Consider the following 24,367-nt stretch of genomic DNA (forward strand, 5'->3'; position numbering starts at 1 on the left):
TCTACCACAGAAAGTTGTTGAGGCCAATTCACTAAATATATTCAAAAAGGAGTTAGATGTAGTCCTTACTACTAAGGGGATCAAGGAGAAAGCAGGAATGGGGTACTGAAATTGCATGTTCAGCCATGAACTCATTGAATGGCCTACTCCTGCACCTATTTTCTATGTCGATCTCTTGATGGGTCGGAGAGGAATTTTTTCTCCCTAAATTGGCCTGGGTTTTTATCTGTTTTTTTGCCTCTCCCAGGAGATCACTTGGCTCCGGTGGAGTGGAGTGTAGATGTTTTCAGTATAAGGGGTATTGCAGTTGTGTGGGGCGGACTGGTTGGGCTGGGTGCTCTTTGCCTTTCCGTCATTGTTCATGGGTTTATATGTAACTTTAGGGCTGCTGACCAAGGGCCATGGGGCTCTTTGTTGGCCTGCGCAGACATGATGGGCCAAAATCGCCTCCTTCTGCTCTGTAAATGCTGGGGAGTCTAGATCCAGGGGGCACAGTCTCAGAATAAGGTGTCGGACATTTCGGACCGAGATGAGGAAAAATGTCTTCACTCACTTTGGAATTCTTTACCCCGGAGGGCTGTGGAGGCTCAGTCGTTGAGTACATTGATGGTTGAGAGCAAGAGAGGTTTGGACTCCGGGGGAATGGAGGGATATGGGGATCAGGAGGGAAAGTGGAATTGAGGTCGAAGGTCAGCCATGATTTCATTGATCAGTGGAGCAGGCTCAAGGGGCTGACTGCTGCTCCTATTTATTATGTTCCTATGTCCTGGGGGAATACGAGTTTCAGACGACCACGACTGGCGGCCAGCTTGTTAAGATGGCATTGGAAAAGTAGCAAAGAAAACTTGCAGGAGGGGCCCCGCGAAGTGCGATCTATCGGTCCCGCGACACCATTCAGCAATCAAACAGTAACAGCTTCTAATGCCATGTCTTTGTTCAAACTGGCAGCACAGTGCTTAGAACAGACAGTTACAACATAAAGTTACAGCTTTTAAGACAAGGTGATGGAACGAGCCATTGGAAGGCACCCAAACAGTGTCCTTCGCTAAAGGGGACCGTCCTTCCCAACACAAGTGCAAGAGTTTATTTACAGGAACCAGTGTTGCCACTAGGATAGCGGGAAGAGCTTGCCAAAGCGTTTCATGTACGCTGAAATACTTCTAAGTGCAGTGACTGTTTGTGGGTGTAGGTGGCAGGCAGTCTGCGCACACACACACCCCATCAAAGATAGCAATGAAAGAAATGACCAGCGAAATTGCTGTTGGTTGAGGGACGAAGGTTGACGAGGGCACCATACTCCCTTTATTTTTAAATAATGGAGCTGGGATCATTTATGTCCACCCGAGAGAACGGACGGGGCCTCGGTTTAACATTTCATTCGAAGGACGGCGCCTCCGACAGTGCAGCACTCCCTCGGTACTGGCACTGGGGGTGTCAGCCCGGATGATGGGCTCACGTCTGTGGAGTGGAGGCTCGAATGCACAACAGTGCAAGTCAGAGGTGTATTACCCACTGAGTCACAGCCAGACGTTTGAAGAGTAAGCTTTGGTTGGATGTCCACTTGAACCATGAACAATATCTAGGAGAATTTATAGCTTCCAGACTTGGATTGTGCCTGGAGAGCATTTTATATAATACTTGGGTGGCAGTGATGGGAATGATTTGAACTGATGAATTAAGACTAGCATATTAAAGTGCACATGACTAGCACCAACAGACTAAATACACCTAGCGACAACACTGGGAAGCAAGGTGCAAATCGTATCAAATTAAAGAGAGAAGCTAACTATTGGTCATCAAATACTCGAAGTAGCCTTGGGTGGGGTGGGTCAAAGCTGAAGCTACAAGCTGACCCTCAGTCTTCAGCCTTCTCCTCTCTTCCTTCTTCTGTTAATCTTCACCCTACCCTCCTGAAGGGGGCTCGTGGGATATGGTTCCAGGACCCAGCAAACACCAGTACCACATTGAGATGGCTGTGGTTTATGCGCAAGTCTAGACGGCTGAGTATTGACAGGATATTCGCATAGCAAGTAACAGTTAACGTTCAATGCTGTCCTTACCGAATGTGAGTGCACACACACAACACTCAGACAGACACACACACGCACACAACACTCACCCAACACACAGAGACACACACCCAACACATACTCTGATACTGACACACACACACATACAGTATCTAGCAACCCCTCCCGGAATGATCAGGAATAGGAACCTCCACTTTCTTACCCGGGACGCCAAAGCCAGTCATGACGACTCAGCTTCAGGCTCTGTTCGATGTTGACTCACAGTGCCAGGAACTGGGCTTGGCTCTTCCAGACTGTGGGTACGCAACAGGCGAGAGCAGAGACTTGGTCACTCGCTGCTCTCCAGGCGCCCGAACCCATTAACGGGGCGGGTGTAAAGTTAACGGGCAGGTAGCAGTCATACACTGCAGTCACCTTCTTAAAGCGGAACCGTTAGAACGCAGCGGAGTCCCTGGGCAAGGGGTGGTCAACACCAGGGGTCCTAGGAAATCTATCATGCGAGGGCTGAGTGGGCGAGACACAGCCCTTTCACCTCTGGAAAACTGGGTTCGAATCCAGCCCAGACAGCGGGAGGGGGGTGAAAGTGCTCGCCCGCTGGTTCGAGGTCGGGCAGTCTCAGCCACAATCCCAGGGGCTGAAACAAAATGAACTGAGAATCCCGCCCGACAGGCCGGAGAGCGGTGCGCAGTACACGTGTTGCTCTTCCGAGGTCGGGCTAGGACAGGAGCTTTATGCCGCTGGGCCAAATGGGTGTGTTTCTGTGCTGTAAAATTCTCTGTATTCCAGCAAACGGGTAATGCTTGACGCCGGCCCGGGTGTCTGAGACAGGAAGGTGTTCCACTCCCCCCGGAACGAACATTCCTCACCTCACCGACACTTTGCCAATTATCCCTCCTGCTAACTCCTGCTCCACAACAAACAGTCGCACTCTTCGGTAGCCAGGAGGTTATCACAGCCGTAAACCTGCCCTCATTCAAAAGCAAAGAAGCTCATGCTGAACCTTTATAAATCACTGCTTAGGCCCCAGCTGGAGTATTGTGTCCAATTCTGGGCAGAGCACTTTAGGAAGGATGTGAAGGCCTCGGAAAGGATTTACTGGGATGGTACCACGGATGAGCGACTTCAGTTTTGTGGAGAGACTGGAAGAGAAGGGATTAGAGTTCAGAAGAATGAGGGGCGATCTTATTGAAACATAAGATAATGAGGGGGCTCAACAAGGTGGATACAGAGAGGATATTTCCACTTATAGGGGAAACTAAAACTGGGGGACATAGTTTCAGAATAAGGGGCCACCCATTTAAAACTGAGATGAGGAAGAATTTCTTCTCTCAGAGGGTTGTAAATCTGTGGAATTCTCTGTCCCAGAGAACTGTGGAGGCTGGGTCATTGAATATATTTAAGGCGGAGATAGACAGATCTTTGAGCGATAGGAGAGTGAAGGGTTATGTGGAGCGGGCAGGGAAGTGGACCTGAGACCATGATCAGATCAGCTATGATCTTATTGAATGGAGGAGCAGGCTCGAGGGGCCGAATGGCCTACTCCTGCTCCTATTTCTTATGTTTATTGTTCTCCTTAGAGCAGAGAGGGTTAAGGGGAGATTTAAGAGAGATGTTCAAAATTATGAGGGGTTTTGATAGCGTAGAACATGAGAACATAAGAAATAGGAGCCAGATTAGGCAATTTGGCCCCTCGAGCCTGCTCCGCCATTCAATAAGGGGAAACTGTTTCCAGTGGCATGGGGGTCGGTAACCAGAGGACAGAGAGTGACGATAATCGGCAAAAGAACCAGAAGGGGAGAGGAGGAGAAATGTTTCTTCGCAGCGAGTTGTTGTGATCGGGAACGCACTGCCTGAAAGGGCGGTGGGAGCAGATTCAATAGTAACTATCAAAGGGGAAACTTAGCAGGACCATGGGGAAAGAGCGGGGGGAGTGGGACTAATTGGATTGCTCTCACAGAGCCGGCACGGACTTGATGGGCCGAATGGCCTCCTTCTGTGCTGCATCATTCTGCGATTCCAACATCTACACCTCTACACTTTTACCAGGCTGGTTGGACCAGGATTATTGTTTGCACCTACCCAGGCTGCATCACCCGCTGCTGCTTTCTTGGCCACATAGATCAGCAAGGGAGCTATTGATGCACAGCACCACGGAATATGGTCAATGCACAGACTTATCTCAACTGAGTACAACAGGTCAGGGCTGGAGAGGGGAGATATGGGGATGGATGACAATCCTGGAGTCTTGCTTGATTTGAGAGAGCAGCGAGTGTTTTTGCCTGAACTTTCCCAAAAGAAATCAAATGCGCAGAGTGTGCGAGATTTTTATTTTGGGTCATTTTTGGGATGTGGGTGTCGCTGGCAAAGCCAGAATTTATTGCCCATCCCTAATTGCCCTTGAGAAGGTGGTGGTGAGCCGCTGCCTTGAACCACTGCAGTCCGTGTGAGGAAGGTGCTCCCACAGAGCTGAAGGAACGGCCGATATATTTCCAAGTCACTCGGAGGGGAACGTGGAGGTGATGGTGTTCCCATGCGCCTGCTGCCCTTGTCCTTCTACGTGGTAGAGGTCGCGGGTTTGGGAGGTGCTGCCGAAGAAGCCTTGGCGAGTTGCTGCAGTGCATCTTGTAGATGGTGCACACTGCAGCCAGGGGGCGCCGGTGGTGGAAGGAATGGGTACAGTCCATGACAGGATCGAGTGTTCAGGGGCTGTGGGAGGACATTAAATGGGTGGGTGGCGTCTATAATAGGTTAGAACCTACATGGGTGTGTGAGAGGCGTGGGTTCGATGGGCTCAATGGCATTTTCTTGTTAGGGACCTTTGAAAAGTCTTATTGAATGCAAAATATTTGCTGAACATTTTGTATCAGGGCAGTTGATATGAGAGTAAGCAGAGAGTGTGACCCCGATACGGAATCTGCCCTGCTAATCACCTGTTTATCTCGCTCATTGAAGTGAGAGATGTTGGCGCTGGTGAAAGGACCACCTCATGTCAACTTCTGACAGGACTGGACAGGTTAGATGCAGGAAGAATGTTCCCGACGTTGGCGAAGTCCAGAACCAGGGGACACAGTCTAAGGATAAGGGGTAGGCCATTTAGGACTGAGATGAGGAGAAACTTCTTCACCCAGAGAGTTGTTAACCTGTGGAATTCCCTGCCGCAGAGAGTTGTTGATGCCAGTTCATTGGATATATTCAAGAGGGAAAGAGGGAGTTAGATGTGGCCCTTACGGCTAAAGGGATCACGGGGTATGGAGAGAAAGCAGGAAAGGGGTACTGAGGGAATGATCAGCCATGATCTTATTGAATGGTGGTGCAGGCTCGAAGGGCTGAATGGCCGACTCCTGCACCTATTTTCTATGTTTCTATGTCTCAGCACCATTAAGATGTCGAGTAGATCTCCGACAGCTAAAGGCCGTAGTGCAGCACATCGCCAATGTGGGAGAGACTATTAAAAGATAACTAGAGGGAGATCAGGAATCAGGAATTCAATGAGGCTAAGTTTTGGTTATATAAAGTCTGCAGATTGTTGGGAGGAAGAGACTGAGAGAAGCAAGGAATTACTTCATGATCTTTACAACTAGCAGATATTTCCACGCCATCAATCTGGGAATACAGGAACAGGAATTAGATCGTGGCTGATCTGTATCTCTCAATTCCATCTACCCGCCTTGGTAAGAATCATCGAAATTTACAGCACGGAAGGAGGCCATTCGGCCCATCGTGTCGGCGCCAGCCGACAAAGAGCTCCCCAGCCTAATCCCACTTTCCAGCTCTCGGTCTGTAGCCTTGTAGGTTGCGGCACTTCAGGTGCACATCCAGCACTTGTTAAATACTATGAGGGTTTCTGCCTCTACCACTCTTTCAGGCAGTGAGTTCCAGACCCCCACCACCGTCTGGGTGAAAAAAATCTCCCCTCAAATCCCCTCTAAACCTTCTACCAATTACTTTAAATCTATGCCCCCTGGTTGTTGACCCCTCTGCTAAGGGAAATAGGTCCTTCCTATCCACTCTATCCAGGCCCCTCATAATTTTATACACCTCAATCAGGTCTCCCCTCAGCCTCCTCTGTTCCAAAGAAAACAACCCCAGCCTATCCAATCTTTCCTCATAGCTAAAATTATCCAGTCCAGGCAACATCCTCGTAAATCTCCTCTGTACCTTCTCCAGTGTAATCACATCTTTCTTGTAATGTGGTGACCAGAACTGCACGCAGTACTCCAGCTGTGGCCTAACCAGTGTTTTATACAGTTCAAGCATAACCTCCCTGCTCTTGTATTCTATGCCTCGACTGATAAAGGCAAGTATTCCGTGTTCCTTCTTAACCACCTTATCTACCTGTCCTGCTACTTTCAGGGATCTGTGGACATGTGTGGGGATAACGCATCCGTGCGTACAATAATTATTACTGAGGTTACATAGAAATTGCAACACAGAAACAGGCCCAATAATTTTCGAACCCTTACTACCCTTGCCCAACACAAATGTACTAATCTCAAGTTTTGAAACCCCCTCCGCCCAGCCTCAACTGCTTTTTGGGGAGCGCACGGGGAAGTGGAACTGAGGCCAAGATCAGATGAGCCATGATCTTATTGAATGGAGAGCAGGCTCAAGGGGCCGAATGGCCGACTCCTGCTCCTGTTGCTTATGTTTTTAATGAGAGAGATGACAATTTCCACTGCCCTTTGTGTGAATAAGGGGCTTGGATTTGAGCAGGGAACCCAGAGGCTAAAAGCCAGCGTCTAACCGACTACGACTAACTGTCCCCTGACATCACGAGTTTGTGTGTTAAATACTGCGCAGTTAAGTGCCCTGGGCACCGTGCCGAGTCTAGGTGCTGTTGGCCTGCTCTTGCTCGAACATGGCCAGGGCCAGCTGGGAGCGAGATGCCAGCCCCTCCAGGTTGCTGAGCAGGCAGCGGTGGTACACCTCCTCGCTCAGCCGGGGGTTGCAGGTGCGGTGGCTGTACTTCTGCACCAGGGCGGGCTCCACCGGCCGGAAGATGTGCAGGCCCGAGTACTTGATGAACACGTCGTACACCTCCATGCTCTCCAGCAGTTCGTCGTTGTCCAAGATGTCGGCCGCCATGGCGGTGCGGGCCGCCATGTAGTCCGAGTTGAAGAAGCAAGCCTCGGCGAAGACCCGCCGGTCAAAGTGGCCGTCCTTGAGGAACTCAGCCGAGGAAGGGGTCTGTTGCTCCCGGTACAGCACGGCGGGGTTGTACTCCTGGAAGTGCAGCGGGAAGAAGACCTGCCAGTTGTTGATGGTGTTCATGCGGCAGCGGTTGAGGAACTCGCCATTGAGCTCCGTCCAGACGCCAGCCATGAAGAACAGGGTGTCGACCGGGTGCTTCTTGGAGATGATGTCCATGATCTTGACCTGGGACGGCACGTCCGTCTTGACGCTGATCCAGGGGATCTTCACATCCGGATAGCGCTTCTCCAGGTCGGCGATGGCGGACTTGACCCCGGCGAACACGTCGTTCTGGCTCACCCGCTGCGCGTCGAAGGGGTCGTAGACAAAGAGGAAGGTCAGCAGGGCGTTGTCGTGCAGGTCCAGGGCGTTCATGGAGTAGGCGTCCAGGAAGTTGCCCACGTAGTCCTGCTCGTGCACAGTCAGTGGCAGGATGACCTGCACCCGGGTGGCCTCGGTCACGTATGGCATGGGGATAATCTCCACACTGCCCAGCGGCCGCAGCAGGCTGACCCGCTTGGCAATGGCCCGGCTGTGGCCCTTCTGGGTGTGGGCCTCCAGCGCCAAGTCCAGCATGTACTCCATGCCCCGCGTCGGGTCAAAGCGCCGGTAGCCGTTGAGCAGCTGCCGCTTGCGGAAGCGCAGCAGGGGCTGGTACTTGTCGTTTAGCTGCTGCACGGCCGTCTCGATGATGTTGCTGATGTCCGCCTTGTTGATGCCGTGGAGCTCGCACTTGGGGGCCCCCTCGACGCACGAGTAGATCTGCTCCTCCGTGAAGTAGTCCCAGTTTATCACCTCAAAGCGGGTTTTGGGTTTGAAGGGCGGATTGATGCCGATCGGCCAGGATGCTCCCGCTTCCCCTTCTGGGGTCAGCTTACTCAGGTTCTTTATTTCCACCTACAACACACACCATAAAAAGATTAGTGCTCGAGCAACAACTTGTATTTATATAGCGCCTTTAACGCAGTGAAACATCCCAAGGCGCTTCACAGGAGATAAAACAATTTAACGGCGCGCCGCATAAGTAGAAATTTGCGCAGGTGACCAAAAGCTTGGTCTGTTTTAAGGAGCGTCTTGAAGGAGGAAAGAGAGGTAAGAGAGATTTAGGGAGGGAGTTCCAGAGCATGGGGCCCAGGCAACAGAAGGCACAGCCACCAATTGTGGAGCGATTATAATCAGGGGTGCACGAGGGCAGAATTAGAGGAGCACAGACATCTCGGGGGGGGGGAGCGGAGTTGTGGGGCTGGAGGAGATTCATCATATCAGAGGCAGTCCCTCGGAATCGAGGAAGACTTGCTTCCACTCTAAAAGTGAGTTCTCAGGTGACTGAACAGTCCAATACGGGAATTACAGTCTCTGTCACAGGTGGGACAGACAGTGGTTGAAGGAAAGGGTGGATGGGACTAAATGTTGCAATTTATTAAGGTGGCTTTGAGGGTGTCCTTGAAACGTTGGAGATTATAGAGATAGGGAGGAGCGAGGCCATGGAGAGGTTTGAAAATAAGGATGAGAATTTTGAAATCGAGGCATTGCTTAACTCAATGTAGGTCAGCGAGCACAGGAGTGATGGGTGAGCGGGATTGGTGCGAGTTAGGACACGGGGCAGCGAGCACAGGGGGTGATGGGTGAACGGGATTGGTGCGAGTTAGGACACGGGGCAGCGAGCACAGGGGGTGATGGGTGAGCGAGACTTGGTGTGAGTTAGGACATGGGGCAGTGAGCACAGGGGGTGATGGGTGAGCGGGACTCGGTGCGAGTTAGGACACGGGGCACAGGGGGTGATGGGCGAGCGGGACTCAGTGCGAGTTAGGACATGGGGCAGTCGAGTTTTGGATCACCTCTGGTTTTAATTATTGAGAAACCCAGGTGATGGATGGAGGGGCGGGGTGAAGGACGGCACCAAGGTCATACAAAGAGACGGACAGAAGAGCCAAGTCAGGAAGCGTTGGTTTGGTGACGAAAGCTCGAGATGTTCTCGTATCTTTACACCCTTCCCTTGGAGAAGTGTGTTACGTGGTGAGAATATTCGGCGGGTGATTGTCAGTCTGACAGGGTGCCAAGGTTAATCTTTTCGTATGTGGATCCTTTTCACTGGGAGAAGTGTGAAGTATGGAAGGATGGAGCTTTGATAGAGTACACTGGGAGAAACTGTTTCTGCTGGCAAGAGAGCCAGAAACCAGAGGACACAGATTTAAGGTCATTGGCAAAAAAGCTGTGGTGGGCGGGCGGCCGGTGGCAGAGACGAGAATTCCTTTTGCTCAGCAAGTTGTGATCAGGAATGTACTGTCTGAAAGGGTGTAGGAAGCAGATTCAATCGTAACTTTCCAAAGGGAAGTGGATAAATACTTGAAAATGAGAGATTTGCCGGGCTGTGGGGAAAGATCAGGGGGCGTGGGACTGATTGGATTGCTCTTACCACAGAGCTGGTACAGACCCGATGGGCCGAATGGCCGTCTCCTGCACTGTATGAATCTATGATTCCATGAGTTCAGAGGGCCACCAGTCGATAAAATGTAAAGAAAGATGAAAGGTTGCGACAGGGAGGTTGCAGGTGAGAGGCAATTGCTCCTTGCTGCCGATTCAGCGATTAATGAAGCACTGGATCATCTCTACCAGCGCCCAAGTGCTGCAATACGGAGTCACAGAGACTAGCAAAGGTCCAGACTTAACCCCCTGGTCTGTGCTGGCAAAGCCACATTTAATGTCCAGTTCTGGTTGCCCCGACAACCGAGTGGCTTGTTGAGAGTTCAATGGGGAATTTCAAAAGAAATAGGAACGGGAATAGGCCGTACAATCCCTCGAGCCTGCTCCGCCATTCAATAAGATCATGGCTGATCTGATCATGGACTCAGCTCCACTTCCCTGCCCGCTCCCCATAACCCTTTATTCCCTTATCACTCAAAAATCTGTCTATCTCCACCTTAAATATATTCAATGACCCAACCTCCACAGCTCTCTGGGGCAGAGAATTCCAGATTTACAACCCTCAGAAGAAATTCCTTCTCATCTCAGTTTTAAATGGGCAGCCCCTTATTCTAAGACTATGTCCCCTAGTTTTAGTTTCCCCTATCAGAGGAAATATCCTCTGCATCCACCTTGTCGAGACCCCTCATTATCTTGTATGTTTCAATAAGATCACCTCTCATTTTTCTAAATTCCAATGAGTAGAGGCCCAACCTACTCAACCTTTCATCCTCAACCCCCTCATCTCCGGAATTAACCTAGTGAACCTTCTCTGAACAGCCTCCAATGCAAGTATATCCTTCCTTAAATACGGAGACCAGAACTATACGCAGTACTCCAGGTGTGGTCTCATCAATACCCTTTACAGTTGTAGCAGGACTTCCCTGCTTTTATACTCTATCCCCCTTGCAATAAAGGCCAACATTCCATTTGCCTTCCTGATCACTTGCTGTACCTGCAGACTAACTTTTTGTGTTTCATGCACAAGGACCCCCAAGAGTCTCTGAACTACTGCATTTTGTAATATCTCTCTATTTAAATAAAAATGTGCTTTTTTATTTTTCCTGCCAAAGTGGATAACCTCACTTTTTCCCACATTATACTCCATCTGCCAAATATTTGCCCACTCACTTAGTCTGTCTATATCCCTTTGCAGATTTGTTGTGTCCTCCTCACAATTTGCTTTCTCACCCATCTTTCTATCATCAGCAAACTTGTCTACATTACACTCAGTCCCTTCATCCAAATCATTAATATAAATTGTAAATAGTTGAGGCCCCAGCACCGATCTCTGTGGCACCCCACGAGTTACCGTTTGCCAACCGGAAAAGGGTAACCCATTCATCCCGACTCTCTGTTTTCCATTAGTTAGCCAATCCTCTATCCATGCTAATATATTATCCATGAGCTCTTATCTTGTGCAGTAACCTTTTATGTGGCACCTTATCGAATGCCTTCTGGAAATCCAAATACACCACATCCACTGGTTCCCCTTTATCCACCCTGCTCGTTACATCCTCAAAGAACTCCAGTAAATTTGTCAAACATGATTTCCCTTTCATAAAACCATGCTGACTCTGCTTGACTATTATGTTTTTCCAAATATCCTGCTACTGCTTCCTTGTGTGTATCTGCCGATGAGGACCCTTTGTGATACGGGCAATCTCAATCCAGTGCCATTTGGTCAAGGGGCCTTTAGTGTAGATCTGCCTTTGATTTGGCCCCTAGTATAGCACTCTTGCTCTGAGTCAGAAGGTTGTGGGTTCAAGTCCTACTCCAGGGAATTGAGCACATAAATCTAGGCTGACACTTCAGTGCAGTCTGAGGGAGTGCTACACTGACTGAGGTGCTGTCTTTCAGATGAGTTGTTAAACCGAGGCCCCGTCTGCTCTCCCAAGTGGATGTAAAAGATCCCACGGCACTATTTCAAAGAGGAGCAGGAGGAGTTCTCCCTGGTGTCCTGGCCAATATTTATCCCTCAATCAACGTAAGAAAAACCCCAGATTATCTGGTCATTGTCACATTGCTGTGTGTAGGAACTTGCTGTGCACAAATTGGCTGTGAAGCGCTTTGAGACGTCCGGTGGTTGTGAAAGGCGCTATATAAATGCAAGACTTTCTTTCTTTGCATTGGTTGGCAAACTGGGAGTCACAGCCAAACAGCTGACGCGGGAAATGGAAGATAGTCTCACTGGTGCAGTGAGGGCCCAGTGTTGAGCTGCAACAGAGCAGTGGGGGCTTTATGGCAGATGAAATGTAATGTTGGAAAGTATGAGGTCATGCACTTTGGCTGAAAAAAAATCAAAGAGCAAGTTATTTAAATGGAGAAAGATTGCAAAGTGCCGCAGTACAGCGGGACCTGGGGGTACTGGTGCATGAAACACAAAAGGATAATATGCAGGTACAGCAAGTGATCAGGAAGGCCAATGGTATCTTGGCCTTTATTGCAAAGGGGATGGAGTATAAAAGCAGGGAGGTCCTGCTACAGTTATACAGGGTATTGGTGAGGCCACACCTGGAGTACTGCATGCAGTTTTGGTTTCCATATTTACGAAAGGATATACTTGCTTTGGAGGCAGTTCAGAGAAGGTTCACTAGGCTGATTCCGGGGATGAGGGGGTTGACTTATGAGGAAAAGTTGAGTAGGTTGGGCCTCTACTCATTGGAATCCAGAAGAATGAGAGGTGATCTTATCAAAATTTATAAGATTATGAGGGGGCTTGACGCAGAGAGGATGTTTCCACTGATGGGGAGACTAGAACTAGGGGGCACGATCTTAGAATAAGGGTCCGCCCATTTAAAACTGAGACGAGGAGCTTCCAAAGGTATGTAAAGAGAAAAAGGTTAGTAAAGACAAACGTAGGTCCCTGCAGTCAGAATCAGGGGAAGTCATAACGGGGAACAAAGAAATGGCAGACCAATTGAACAAGTACTTTGGTTCGGTATTCACTAAGGAGGACACAAACAACCTTCCGGATATAAAAGGGGTCAGAGAGTCTAGTAAGAAGGAGGAACTGAGGGAAATCTTTATTAGTCGGGAAATTGTGTTGGGGAAATTGATGGGATTGAAGACCGATAAATCCCCAGGGCCTGATGGTCTGCATCCCAGAGTACTTAAGGAGGTGGCCTTGGAAATAGCAGATGCATTGACAGTCATTTTCCAACATTCCATTGACTCTGGATCAGTTCCTATCGAGTGGAGGGTAGCCAATGAAACCCCACTTTTTAAAAAAGGAAGAGAGCAAACAGGGAATTATAGACCAGTCAGCCTGACCTCAGTAGTAGGTAAAATGATGGAATCAATTATTAAGGATGTCATAGCAGTGCATTTGGAAAGAGGTGACATGATAGGTCCAAGTCAGCATGGATTTGTGAAAGGGAAATCATGCTTGACAAATCTTCTGGAATTTTTTGAGGATGTTTCCAGTAGAGTGGACAAGGGAGAACCAGTTGATGTGGTGTATTTGGATTTTCAGAAGGCTTTCGACAAGGTCCCACACAAGAGATTAATGTGCAAAGTTAAAGCACATGGGATTGGGGGTAGTGTGCTGACGTGGATTGAGAACTGGTTGTCAGACAGGAAGCAAAGAGTAGGAGCAAATGGATACTTTTCAGAATGGCAGGCAGTGACTAGTGGGGTACCGCAAGGTTCTGTGCTGGGGCCCCAGCTGTTTACACTGTACATTAATGATTTAGACGAGGGGATTAAATGTAGTATCTCCAAATTTGCGGATGACACTAAGTTGGGTGGCAGTGTGAGCTGCGAGGAGGATGCTATGAGGCTGCAGAGCGACTTGGATAGGTTAGGTGAGTGGGCAAATGTATGGCAGATGAAGTATAATGTGGATAAATGTGAGGTTATCCACTTTGGTGGTAAAAACAGAGAGACAGACTATTATCTGAATGGTGACAGATTAGGAAAAGGGGAGGTGCAAAGAGACCTGGGTGTCATGGTACATCAGTCATTGAAGGTTGGCATGCAGGTACAGCAGGCGGTTAAGAAAGCAAATGGCATGTTGGCCTTCATAGCAAGGGGATTTGAGAACAGGGGTAGGGAGATGTTACTACAGTTGTACAGGGCCTTGGTGAGGCCACACCTGGAGTATTGTGTACCGTTTTGGTCTCCTAACTTGAGGAAGGACATTCTTGCTATTGAGGGAGTGCAGCGAAGGTTCACCAGACTGATTCCCAGGATGGCGGGACTGACATATCAAGAAAGACTGGATCAACTGGGCTTGTATTCACTGGAGTTCAGAAGAATGAGAGGGGATCTCATAGAAACATTTAAAATTCTGACGGGTTTAGACAGGTTAGATGCAGGAAGAATGTTCCCAATGTTGGGGAAGTCCAGAACCAGGGGTCACAGTCTAAGGATAAGGGGTAAGCCATTTAGGACCGAGATGAGGAGAAACTTCTTCACCCAGAGAGTGGTGAACCTGTGGAATTGTCTACCACAGAAAGTTGTTGAGGCCAATTCACTAAATATATTCAAAAAGGAGTTAGATGTAGTCCTTACTACTAGGGGGATCAAGGGGTATGGCGAGAAAGCAGGAATGGGGTACTGAAGTTGCATGTTCAGCCATGAACTCACTGAAAGGCGGTGCAGGCTCGAAGGGCCGAATGGCCTACTCCTGCACCTATTTTCTATGTCTATGTCTATAAGACAGAACCAAAGTATTTGTTTAATTGGTTCGCCATTTCTTTGTTCCCCATTATAAATTCACCTGAATCTGAAATCCTGAAATTTTTATGTTTCTGTTTCTAAGATTCTGAGGGGAATTAATGGGTAGATGCTGGGAAGATGTTTCCCCCGGGCTGGGGAGTCTAAAACCAGGGGTCACAGCCTCAGGATAAGGGGTCAGCCATTTAGGACTGAGATGAGGAGAAATTTCTTCACTTAGAGGGTGGTGAATGTTTGGAATTCTCTGCCCCAGAGGGCTGTGGATTCTCAGTTGTTGAGTATATTCAAAACAGAGATCGATAGATTTTTGGATAGTAAGGGAATCAAGTGATATGGGGATAGTGCAGGAAAGTGGAGTTGAGGTAGAAGATCAGCCGTGATCTTATTGAGTGGCGGAGCAGGCTTGAGGGGCCGAATGGCCTACTCCTGCTCCTAATGCTCATGTTCTTATAACCACTACACTCCCGTAACCCAGTGTGGGGACTCACTGACCCCAACACGGAGCGGAAAAGGTAAGTGTCCAGGATTGTAACTCCCGATGACTATAAGTGGGACCCTGTCTGCGCACAATCATTCACATGACCGAACTGCCTCTCAACACTCACTACCTACTAGCAGGAGAGTTGGCAACCAGAGGACACAGGTTTAATATAATTGCAAAAGGACCAGGGGCAAGATGAGGGTATGTTTTTTTATACTGAGTGAGTGGTTGTGATCTGGAATGCGTTAGGCAGATTTATTGATGACATTCAAAAGGGAATTGGATAAATACTTGGTGAAAAAATTGCAGGGCTATGGGGAAAGAGCGGGGGCGGGGGGGAACTAATTGGATAAGAACATAAGAATTAGGAGCATACAACCCCTCGAGCCTGCTCCGGCATTCAATAAGATCACGGCTGATCATCGACCTCAACTCTACTTTCCCGCCCGATCTCCATATCCCACGAGTCCAAAATTCTATCGATCTCAGCCTTGATTATATTCAGAGACTTTGAGCCTCCACAGCCCTCTGGGGCAGAGAATTCCAAACATTCACCACCCTCTGAGTGAAGAAATTCCTCCTCATCTCAGTCCTAAATGGCCGACCCCTTACCCTGAGACTGTGTGACCCCTGGTTCTGGACTCTCCAGCCTGGGGGGAAACATCCTCTCAGCACCGAGCTCTTTCAAAGAGCCGGCACAGGCACGATGGGCCGAATAGCCTCCTCCTGTGCAGGAATATTCTATGATCTAGTCTCGCACATGAAGAACAGCGGCATGGGCGGGATATCGAAGGATGGGTGGCACGTGTAGAGCTGTACCCAGGAGGTGGAACTCCAGTGAGGACGGGAGTAAAGCAGATAGAATCTGGAGGATTCAAATCCTTAAAATCCCGTACAATTAAAAAAGGGGAATTGAATTTATTCAGTCTCTGTCAGCCAGAGAGGCCCTCAGAATTATCGAGGCGATCTCCACCCCAACGTTACCTGCAGCTCTCCGATTTCCTGGTACGTTCGCTCGAGCTCCATCTGGCTGAAGCGCCGGTGGAGGCGGTACATCATCGCAGAGTCCGACACCAGGTGCACGGCGAGGGCCTTTCTGAACTCTCCACTGTCCTCCTTATCGGGGTCTGTGTCCTTGGCCAGTTGGAAGGAGCGATAATGCACATCCTGAAACAACAAGCACCTTCTGAGACGCCAGTGCAGGGGAACAGACACTTACATCGGACACCCGATGCCAGCAACACACACCCGCACCAGGAGTAAACATAAGAATAGAAGAAATAGGAGCAGGAGTAGACCATACGGCCCCTCGAGCCTGCTCCGCCATTTAATACGATCATGGCTGATCCGATCATGGACTCAGCTCCACTTCCCTGCCCGCTCCCCATAACCCCTTATCCCTTATCAGTTAAGAAACTGTTTATTTCTGTCTTAAATTTATTCAATGTCCCGGCTTCCACAGCTCTCTGAGGCAGCGAATTCCACAGATTTACAACCCTCAGAGAAGAAATTTCTCCTCATCTCAGTTTTAAATGGGCGGCCCCTTATTCAAAGATCATGCCCTCTAGTTCTAGTCTCCCCCACCAGTGGAAACATCCTCTCTGCATCCACCTTGTCAAGCCCCCTCATAATCTTATAAATTTTGATAAGATCACCTCTCATTCTTCTGGATTCCAATGAGTAGAGGCCCAACCTACTCAACTTTTCCTCATAAGTCAATCCCCTCATCCCCGGAATCAACCGAGTGAACCCTCTCTGAACTGCCTCCAAAGCAAGTATATCCTTTCGTAAATATGGAAACTAAAACTGCACGCAGTACTCCAGGTGTGGCCTCACCAATACCACCCTGTATAACTGTAGCAAGACTTCCCTGCTTATATACTCCATCCCCTTTGCAATAAAGGTCAAGATTCCATTGGCCTTCCTGATCACTTACTGTACCTGCATACTAACCTTTTGTGTTTCATGCACCAGTACCCCCAGGTCCCGCTGTACTGCGGCACTTTGCAATCTTTCTCCATTTAAATAACTTGCTCTTTGATTTTTTTTCAGCCAAAGTGCATGACCTCACACTTTCCAACATTACAGTCCATCTGCCATAAAGCCCCCACTGCTCTGTTGCAGCTCAACACTGGGCCCTCACTGCACCAGTGAGACCATCTTCCATTTCTCGCGTCAGCTGTTCGGCTGTGACTCCCAGTTTGACAACCAATGCAAAGAAAGAAAGTCTTGCATTTATATAGCGCCTTTCACAACCACCGGACGTTGCAAAGCGCTTCACAGCCAATTTGTGCACAGCAAGTTTCCACACACAGCAATGTGACAATGACCAGATAATCGGGGGTTTTTCTTACGTTGATTGAGGGATAAATATTGGCCAGGACACCAGGGAGAACTCCTCCTGCTCCTCTTCGAAATAGTGCCGTGGGATCTTTTACATCCACTTGGGAGAGCAGACGGGACCTCAGTTTAACAACTCATCTGAAAGACAACACCTCAGTCAGTGTAGCACTCCCTCAGCACTGCACTGAAGTGTCAGCCTAGATTTATGTGCTCAATTCCCTGGAGTAGGACTTGAACCCACAACCTTCTGACTCAGAGCGAGTGCTATGCACTGAGCCACAGCTGATACTAGGGGCCAAATCAAAGGCAGATCTACACTAAAGGCCCCTTGACCAAATCGCACTGGATTGAGATTGCCCGTATCACAAAGGGTCCTCATCGGCAGATACACACAACCTTCATTCTCTGTCTGGATTGGATCGGAACACTGGTCCCAGAGGTGAAACACCAGTGTCTGACCCACACTACACAGTCCAGTCCCTCTATTATGGTGTTAATAACAATCGGGTCCCGCAGGATCAATCTGCATCAATCCCAAACTAATCCCGCTCTCTCCCCATAACCCTGTATCAATCCCAAACTAATCCCACTGCCCCGCTCTCACCCCATATCCCTAAATCAATCCCAAACTAATCCCGCTCTCTCCCCATAGCCCTGTATCAATCCCAAACTAATCCCACTGCCCCACTCTCTCCCCATAGCCCTGTATCAATCCCAAACTAATCCCGCTTTCTCCCCATAGTCCTGTATCAATCCCAAACTAATCCCACTGCCCCACTCTCCCCATAGCCCTGTATCAATCCCAAACTAATCCCACTGCCCCGCTCTCTCCCCATAGCCCTGTATCAATCCCAAACTAATCCCACTGCCCCGCTCTCACCCCATAGCCCTAAATCAATCCCAAACTAATCCCACTGCCCCACTCTCTCCCCATAGCCCTGTATCAATCCCAAACTAATCCCGCTCTCCCCATAGTCCTGTATCAATCCCAAACTAATCCCACTGCCCCACTCTCCCCATAGCCCTGTATCAATCCCAAACTAATCCCACTGCCCCGCTCTCACCCCATAGCCCTAAATCAATCCCAAACTAATCCCACTACCCCGCTCTCTCCCCATAGCCCTGTATCAATCCCAAACTAATCCCACTGCATCGCTCGCTCTCCATAGCCCTGTATCAATCCCCAAACTAATCCCATTACAGAACTATTGGAGTCCTGAAGGATCTCACGTTAGCAGTAAATCATATGTGAAACCGAATGGCAGAAAGTCACCTCTGATCTGGTTAAAGGATTCGAGCCCACTTGCTAACTCTTTCCATTGCAAAGTTCCCATAGCGCCAACAGAACAGGTTCAGGTTACAAGTGATTTTGGGATAGTCCCATCGCCCAGAGTCAAGGCCAGTAGTTCAGGGTTTTCACCAAAAATAAAAACGGGACAAGTTGCACAAAGCTGCTCCCACAAAACTCTGGAAAAATAACCCATGTAATAAAAATAAAGCTCCTCCATGGGGAGGGTTGTTGACCCCTCTGCGAAGGGAAATCGGTCCTTCCTCCCAGGCCCCTCATAATTTTATACACCTCATTCAGTTCTCCCCTCAGCCTCCTCTGTTCCAAAGAAAACAACCCCAGCCTATCCAATCTTTCCTCATCACTAAAATTCTCCAGTCCAGGCAACATCCTCATAAACCTCCTCTGTACCCTCTCTAGTGTAATCACATCTTTCCTGTAACATGGTGAACAGAACTGCACGCAGTACTCCAGTTGTGGCCTAACCAGTGTTTTATATATTTCGAACATAACCCTCCTACTCGTATTCTTTTCCTCGGCTAATAAAGGCAAGTATCCCGTATGCCTTCTTAACCACCTTATCTACCTGGCCTGCTACCTTCAGGGATCTGTGGACCTGCACTCCCAGGTCCCTCTGTTCCTCTACACTTCTCAGTGTCCTACCATTTAATATGTAACCCCTTGTCTTGTTAGCCCTCCCCAAATGCATTACCTATATCATTGTATGAAAACGCAGAAGCCATGTTCTGCACAGTAAAGGGAGCTCTGTCCCATAATTCACCAAGATATCGCTTCAAGGTCAAAGTCCTTGTGGACCAGAGAAAGAATGAAATAACTTCCATTTATGTAATGCATTTCACAACCACCAGACGTCTCAGTGTAGTGCAGTCACTGTTGTAATGTAGGAATCGCAGCAGCCAATTTGCACACAGCAAGCTCCCACACACAGCAATGTGATAATGACTAGATAATCTGTCTTATTTTAATGATAGTCTAAGGATAAGGGATAACCCATTTAGGACTGATATGAGAAACTTCTTCACTCAGAGAGTGGTTAACCTGTGAAATTCCCTGCCGCAGAGAGTTGTTGATGCCAGTTCATTGGATATATTCAAGAGGGAGTTAGATATGGCCCTTACGGCTAAAGGGATCAAGGGGAATGGAGAGAAAGCAGGAAAGGGGTACTGAGGGAATGATCAGCCATGATCTTATTGAATGGTGGTGCAGGCTCAAGGGCCGAATGGCCTACTCCTGCACCTATTTTCTATGTTTCTATGATGTTGATTGAGGGAGAACAAACCTGCTCTTCTTCGAAATAGCGACCATGGGATCTTTTGCGTCCACCTGAGAAAGCAGACGGGGCCTCGGTTTAACACCTCGTCTGAAAGAATCTCCAAGTCTGAAACGCTGCGCGGTTCAGGGCATAAGCATTAGGAACAGGAGTAGGCCATTCGGCCCCTCGAGCCTGCTCCGCCATTCGGTATGATCACGGCTGATCTTTGACCTCAACCCCACTTCCCAGTCCAATCCCCAGATTCCCAATTACTATCAATTTCAGCCTTGAATATACTCAAAATGGGTAGAGAACCCCAAAAACCCTCGGAGAAGAAATGTCTCCTCATCTCAGTCCTAAATGGCCGACCCCTTATCCTGAGACTGTGACCCCTGGTTCTAGACTCCGCAGCCAGGGGAAACACCCTCCCTGTATCTACCCTGTCAATCCCCCTCAGTATCGTATATGTTTCCATAAGTTCACCTCTCATTTTTATAAACTCCAGAATGTTTAGACTCAATCTCTCCTCATAGGACAACCCTCTGATCCCAAGGATCAATCTAGTGAACCTTCGTTGCATCGCCTCCAAGGCAAGTATGTCCTTCCTCAGATAAGGAGACTAAAAATGTTCACAGTACTCCAGGTGTGGTCTCACCAAAGAAGTGGGCACAACTAGTTTGATTCCAGAGATGAGGGGGTTGACTTATGAGGAAAGGTTGAGGAGGTTGGGCCTGCACTCATTGGAATTCAGAAGAATGAGAGGTGATCTTATCGAAACGTATAAGATTATGAGGGGGCTTGACAAGGTGGATGCAGAGAGGATGTTTCCACTGATGGGGGAGACTAGAACTAGGGGGCATGATCTTAGAATAAGGGGCTGCCCATTTAAAACTGTGATGAGGAGGAATTTCATCTCTCGGAGGGTTCTAAATCTGTAAAACCGGGACATTAAATAAATTTAAGACAGAGATAGACAGTTTCTTAACCGATAAGGGGTTTTGGGGAGCAGGCAGGGAAGTGGAGCTGAGTCCATGATCGGATCAGCCATGATCGTATTAAATGGTGGAGCAGGCGCGAGGGGCCGTATGGCCTACTCCTGCTCCTGCTCCCATTTCTTATGTAATGGCTGCAGTTCTGAGGTTTACCTCATTTCTAATGTCAATCTCAATCAATATTTTTAATATAAGACACTGAGAAATGAAATAAAAACAGAAGGTGCCAAAAACACTCAGCAGATCAGGCAGCATCCATGGAGAGAGAAACAGAGTTAATGTTTCAGCACCATGACTCGTTGCCAGAGCTGGAAGATGTTACAGGCATTTATATTGCACCTTTAACGGAGTAAAACGCCCCAAGGTACTTCACAGGAGCAATCATCAAACAAAATATAGCCACTTAAGGAGATATTGGGACAGATGACTAAAAGCTTGGTCAAAGAAGCAGGTTTTAAGGAGCATCTTAAAGGGAGAGAGAGGTAGAGAGGCGGAGAGGTTTCGGGAAGGAATTCCAGAGCTTAGGGCCAAAGGTGGAGCGATTAAAATGGGGGATACTCAAGAGGCCAGAATTGGAGGAGCGCAGAGATCTCGAAGGGTCGTGGGGCTGGAGGAAGTTACAGAGATAGGGAGGGGCGAGGCCATAGAAGGACTTGAAAACAAGCATGAGAATTTTATATTAAGGAGCGACAGAGGGAAAAGGGGGTGGGATGGGAGAAGTGCTTATTGCGCAGGAGAAATGAATCTCTGCTTTAAGAAACAAAGCCTAGCTGGCCAGTGGGTGTCAGCAGCCAACACCAGTCAAACCGGGAATCATAGCCACACATTCTTCAGCGGGGGCACTGCCCAGAGTTGAAGAATGGGACCTCTGCCTTATTTTATCCTTGCCCAAGCTCGAGGGGATATATTGCTATTCCTCACACCTTACTAGAGGCAGGTAACTATAGGCCGGTTAGTTTAACATCTGTAGTGGGGAAAATGCTAGAAACTATCATTAAGGAAGAAATAGCGGGACATCTAGATAGGAATAGTGCAATCAAGCAGACGCAACATGGATTCATGAAGGGGAAATCATGTTTAACTAATTTACTGGAATTCTTTGAGGATATAACGATCATGGTGGATAGAGGTGTACCGATGGATGAGGTGTATTTAGATTTTCAAAAGGCATTCGATAAGGTGCCACACAAAAGGTTACTGCAGAAGATAAAGGTACGCGGAGTCAGAGGAAATGTATTAGCATGGATAGAGAATTGGCTGGCTAACAGAAAGCAGAGAGTCGGGATAAATGGGTCCTTTTCGGGTTGGAAATCGGTGGTTAGTGGTGTGCCACAGGGATCAGTGCTGGGACCACAACTGTTTACAATATACATAGATGACCTGGAAGAGGGGACAGAGTGTAGTGTAACAAAATTTGCAGATGACACAAAGATTAGCGGGAAAGCGGGTTGTGTAGAGGACACAGAGAGGCTGCAAAGAGATTTGGATAGGTTAAGTGAATGGGCTAAGGTTTGACAGATGGAATACAATGTCGGAAAGTGTGAGGTCATCCACCTTGGGGAAAAAAAAATAGTAAAAGGGATTATTATTTGAATGGGGAGAAATTACAACATGCTGCGGTGCAGAGGGACCTGGGGGTCCTTGTGCATGAAACTCTTTTTGGAATCCCAAAAAGTTAGTTTGCAGGTGCAGCAGGTAATCAGGAAGGTGAATGGAATGTTGGCCTTCATTGCGAGAGGGATGGAATACAAAAGCAGGGAGGTCCTGCTGCAACTGTACAGGGTATTGGTGAGGCCGCACCTGGAGTACTGCGTGCAGTTTTGGTCACCTTACTTAAGGAAGGATATACTAGCTTTGGAGGGGGTACAGAGACGATTCACGAGGCTGATTCCGGAGATGAGGGGGTTACCTTACGATGATAGATTGAGTAGACTGGGTCTTTACTCGTTGGAGTTCAGAAGGATGAGGGGTGATCTTATAGAAACATTTAAAATAATGAAAGGGATAGACAAGATAGAGGCAGAGAGGTTGTTTCCACTGGTCGGGGAGACTAGAACTAGGGGGCACAGCCTCAAAATACGGGGGAGCCAATTTAAAACCGAGTTGAGAAGGAATTTCTTCTCCCAGAGGGTTGTGAATCTGTGGAATTCTCTGCCCAAGGAAGCAGTTGAGGCTAGCTCATTGAATGCATTCAAGTCACAGATAAGATAGATTTTTAACCAATAAGGGAATTAAGGGTTACGGGGAGCGGGCGGGTAAGTGGAGCTGAGTCCACGGCCAGATCAGCCATGATCTTGTTGAATGGCGGAGCAGGCTCGAGGGGCTAGATGGCCTACTCCTGTTCCTAATTCTTATGTTCTTATGTATCGTTCCTCAGCACAAGCCAGGGATCATGGCTCAGGTACTCAGTGCTGTAAACAAAGGTGAACCCCAGGATGTGAATGTTTTCCTACAGGCAGATTCTGAGCAATTAAGTCCAGCAAATTCTTTCCACTCCTTAATGGGATATAACTACACAGCCTGAGGCTTGAGTGATGTTTAACAGTGTTGAGCAATTCTTTGTTGAGTCATTCAGGGTTTGTGGATTTATTGCCCATCCCCAATTGCCCCTCAAGGTGGTGGTGGTGAGCGGCCTTCTTGAACCGCTGCAGTCCGTGTGGTGAAGGTACTCCCACAGTGCTGTTAGGGAGGGAGTTCCAGGAATTTGACCCAACGATGAAGAAGGAACGGCGATATACTTTCAGAATGGTGTGTGACCTGGAGGGGAACTTGGAGGTGATGGTGTTTTTCTAGGTGGTAGAGGTCACGGGTTTGGGAGGTGCTGCTGAAGAAGCCTTGGTGAGTTGCTGCAGTGCATCTTGTAGATGGCACACACTGCAGCCACGGTGCGCTGGTGGTGGAGGGAGTGAATGTTTAAGGTGGTGGACGGGGTGCCCATCAAGCGGATTACATTGCCCTGGATGTGTCGAGCTTCTTGAGTGTTGTCGGAGCTGCACTCATCCAGGCAAGTGGAGAGTGTTCAATCACACTCCTGACTTACATAAGAACATAAGAAATCGGAGTAGGCCATACGGCCCCTCAAGCCTGCTCCGCCATTTAATACTATCATGGCTGATCCAATCATGGACTCAGGTCCACTTCCCTGCCCGCTCCCCATAACCCCTTATTCCCTTATCGCTTAAGAAACTGTCTATCTCTGTCTTAAATGTATTCAATGTCTCAGCTTCCACAGCTCTCTGAGGCAGTGAAATCCACAGATTTCCAACCCTCAGAGCAGAAATTCCTCATCTTTTAAATGGGCGGCCCCTTATTCTAAGATTATGCCCCCTAGTTCTAGTCTCCCCCATCAGTGGAAACATCTTCTCTGCATCCACCTTGTCAAGCCCCCTCATAATCTTATACGTTTCGATAAGATCACCTCTCATTCTTCTGAATTCCAATGAGTAGAGGCCCAACCTCCTCAACCTTTCCTCATAAGTCAACCCACTCATCCCTGGAATCCACCTAGAGAACCTATGAGCTACCATTCTCCGACCCATGTCTCCCAGGAGCAAGGCACTTGCCCAGATCACAGAATTACCCCGGTTCCTCTTAACGAGCACAATCCGAACTAGAAATAGAACCGAG

The 24,367-nt window shown here is 48.5% G+C and overlaps 1 protein-coding gene across 2 annotated transcripts in view; it reads right to left on the minus strand.

Annotated features, from left to right (window-relative positions):
- Window positions 1-912: 912 nt before the first annotated feature.
- The window catches only part of LOC139278328 (chondroitin sulfate glucuronyltransferase-like), a 54,560-nt gene continuing 31,105 nt past the window's right edge, over window positions 913-24,367 (minus strand). For both annotated transcript variants that reach the window (XM_070897004.1, XM_070896996.1), the window contains exons 3-4: window positions 15,829-16,011; window positions 913-8,117 (exon numbers count right to left, since the gene is read on the minus strand). In XM_070897004.1, the coding sequence (XP_070753105.1) occupies window positions 6,858-8,117; window positions 15,829-16,011 (1,443 nt within the window). In that variant the 3' untranslated portion in view covers window positions 913-6,857. The remainder of the gene's footprint in view (window positions 8,118-15,828; window positions 16,012-24,367) is intronic.

This window comes from Pristiophorus japonicus, chromosome 1 (assembly GCF_044704955.1).
Source record: "Pristiophorus japonicus isolate sPriJap1 chromosome 1, sPriJap1.hap1, whole genome shotgun sequence".
NCBI lineage: Eukaryota > Metazoa > Chordata > Chondrichthyes > Pristiophoridae > Pristiophorus > Pristiophorus japonicus.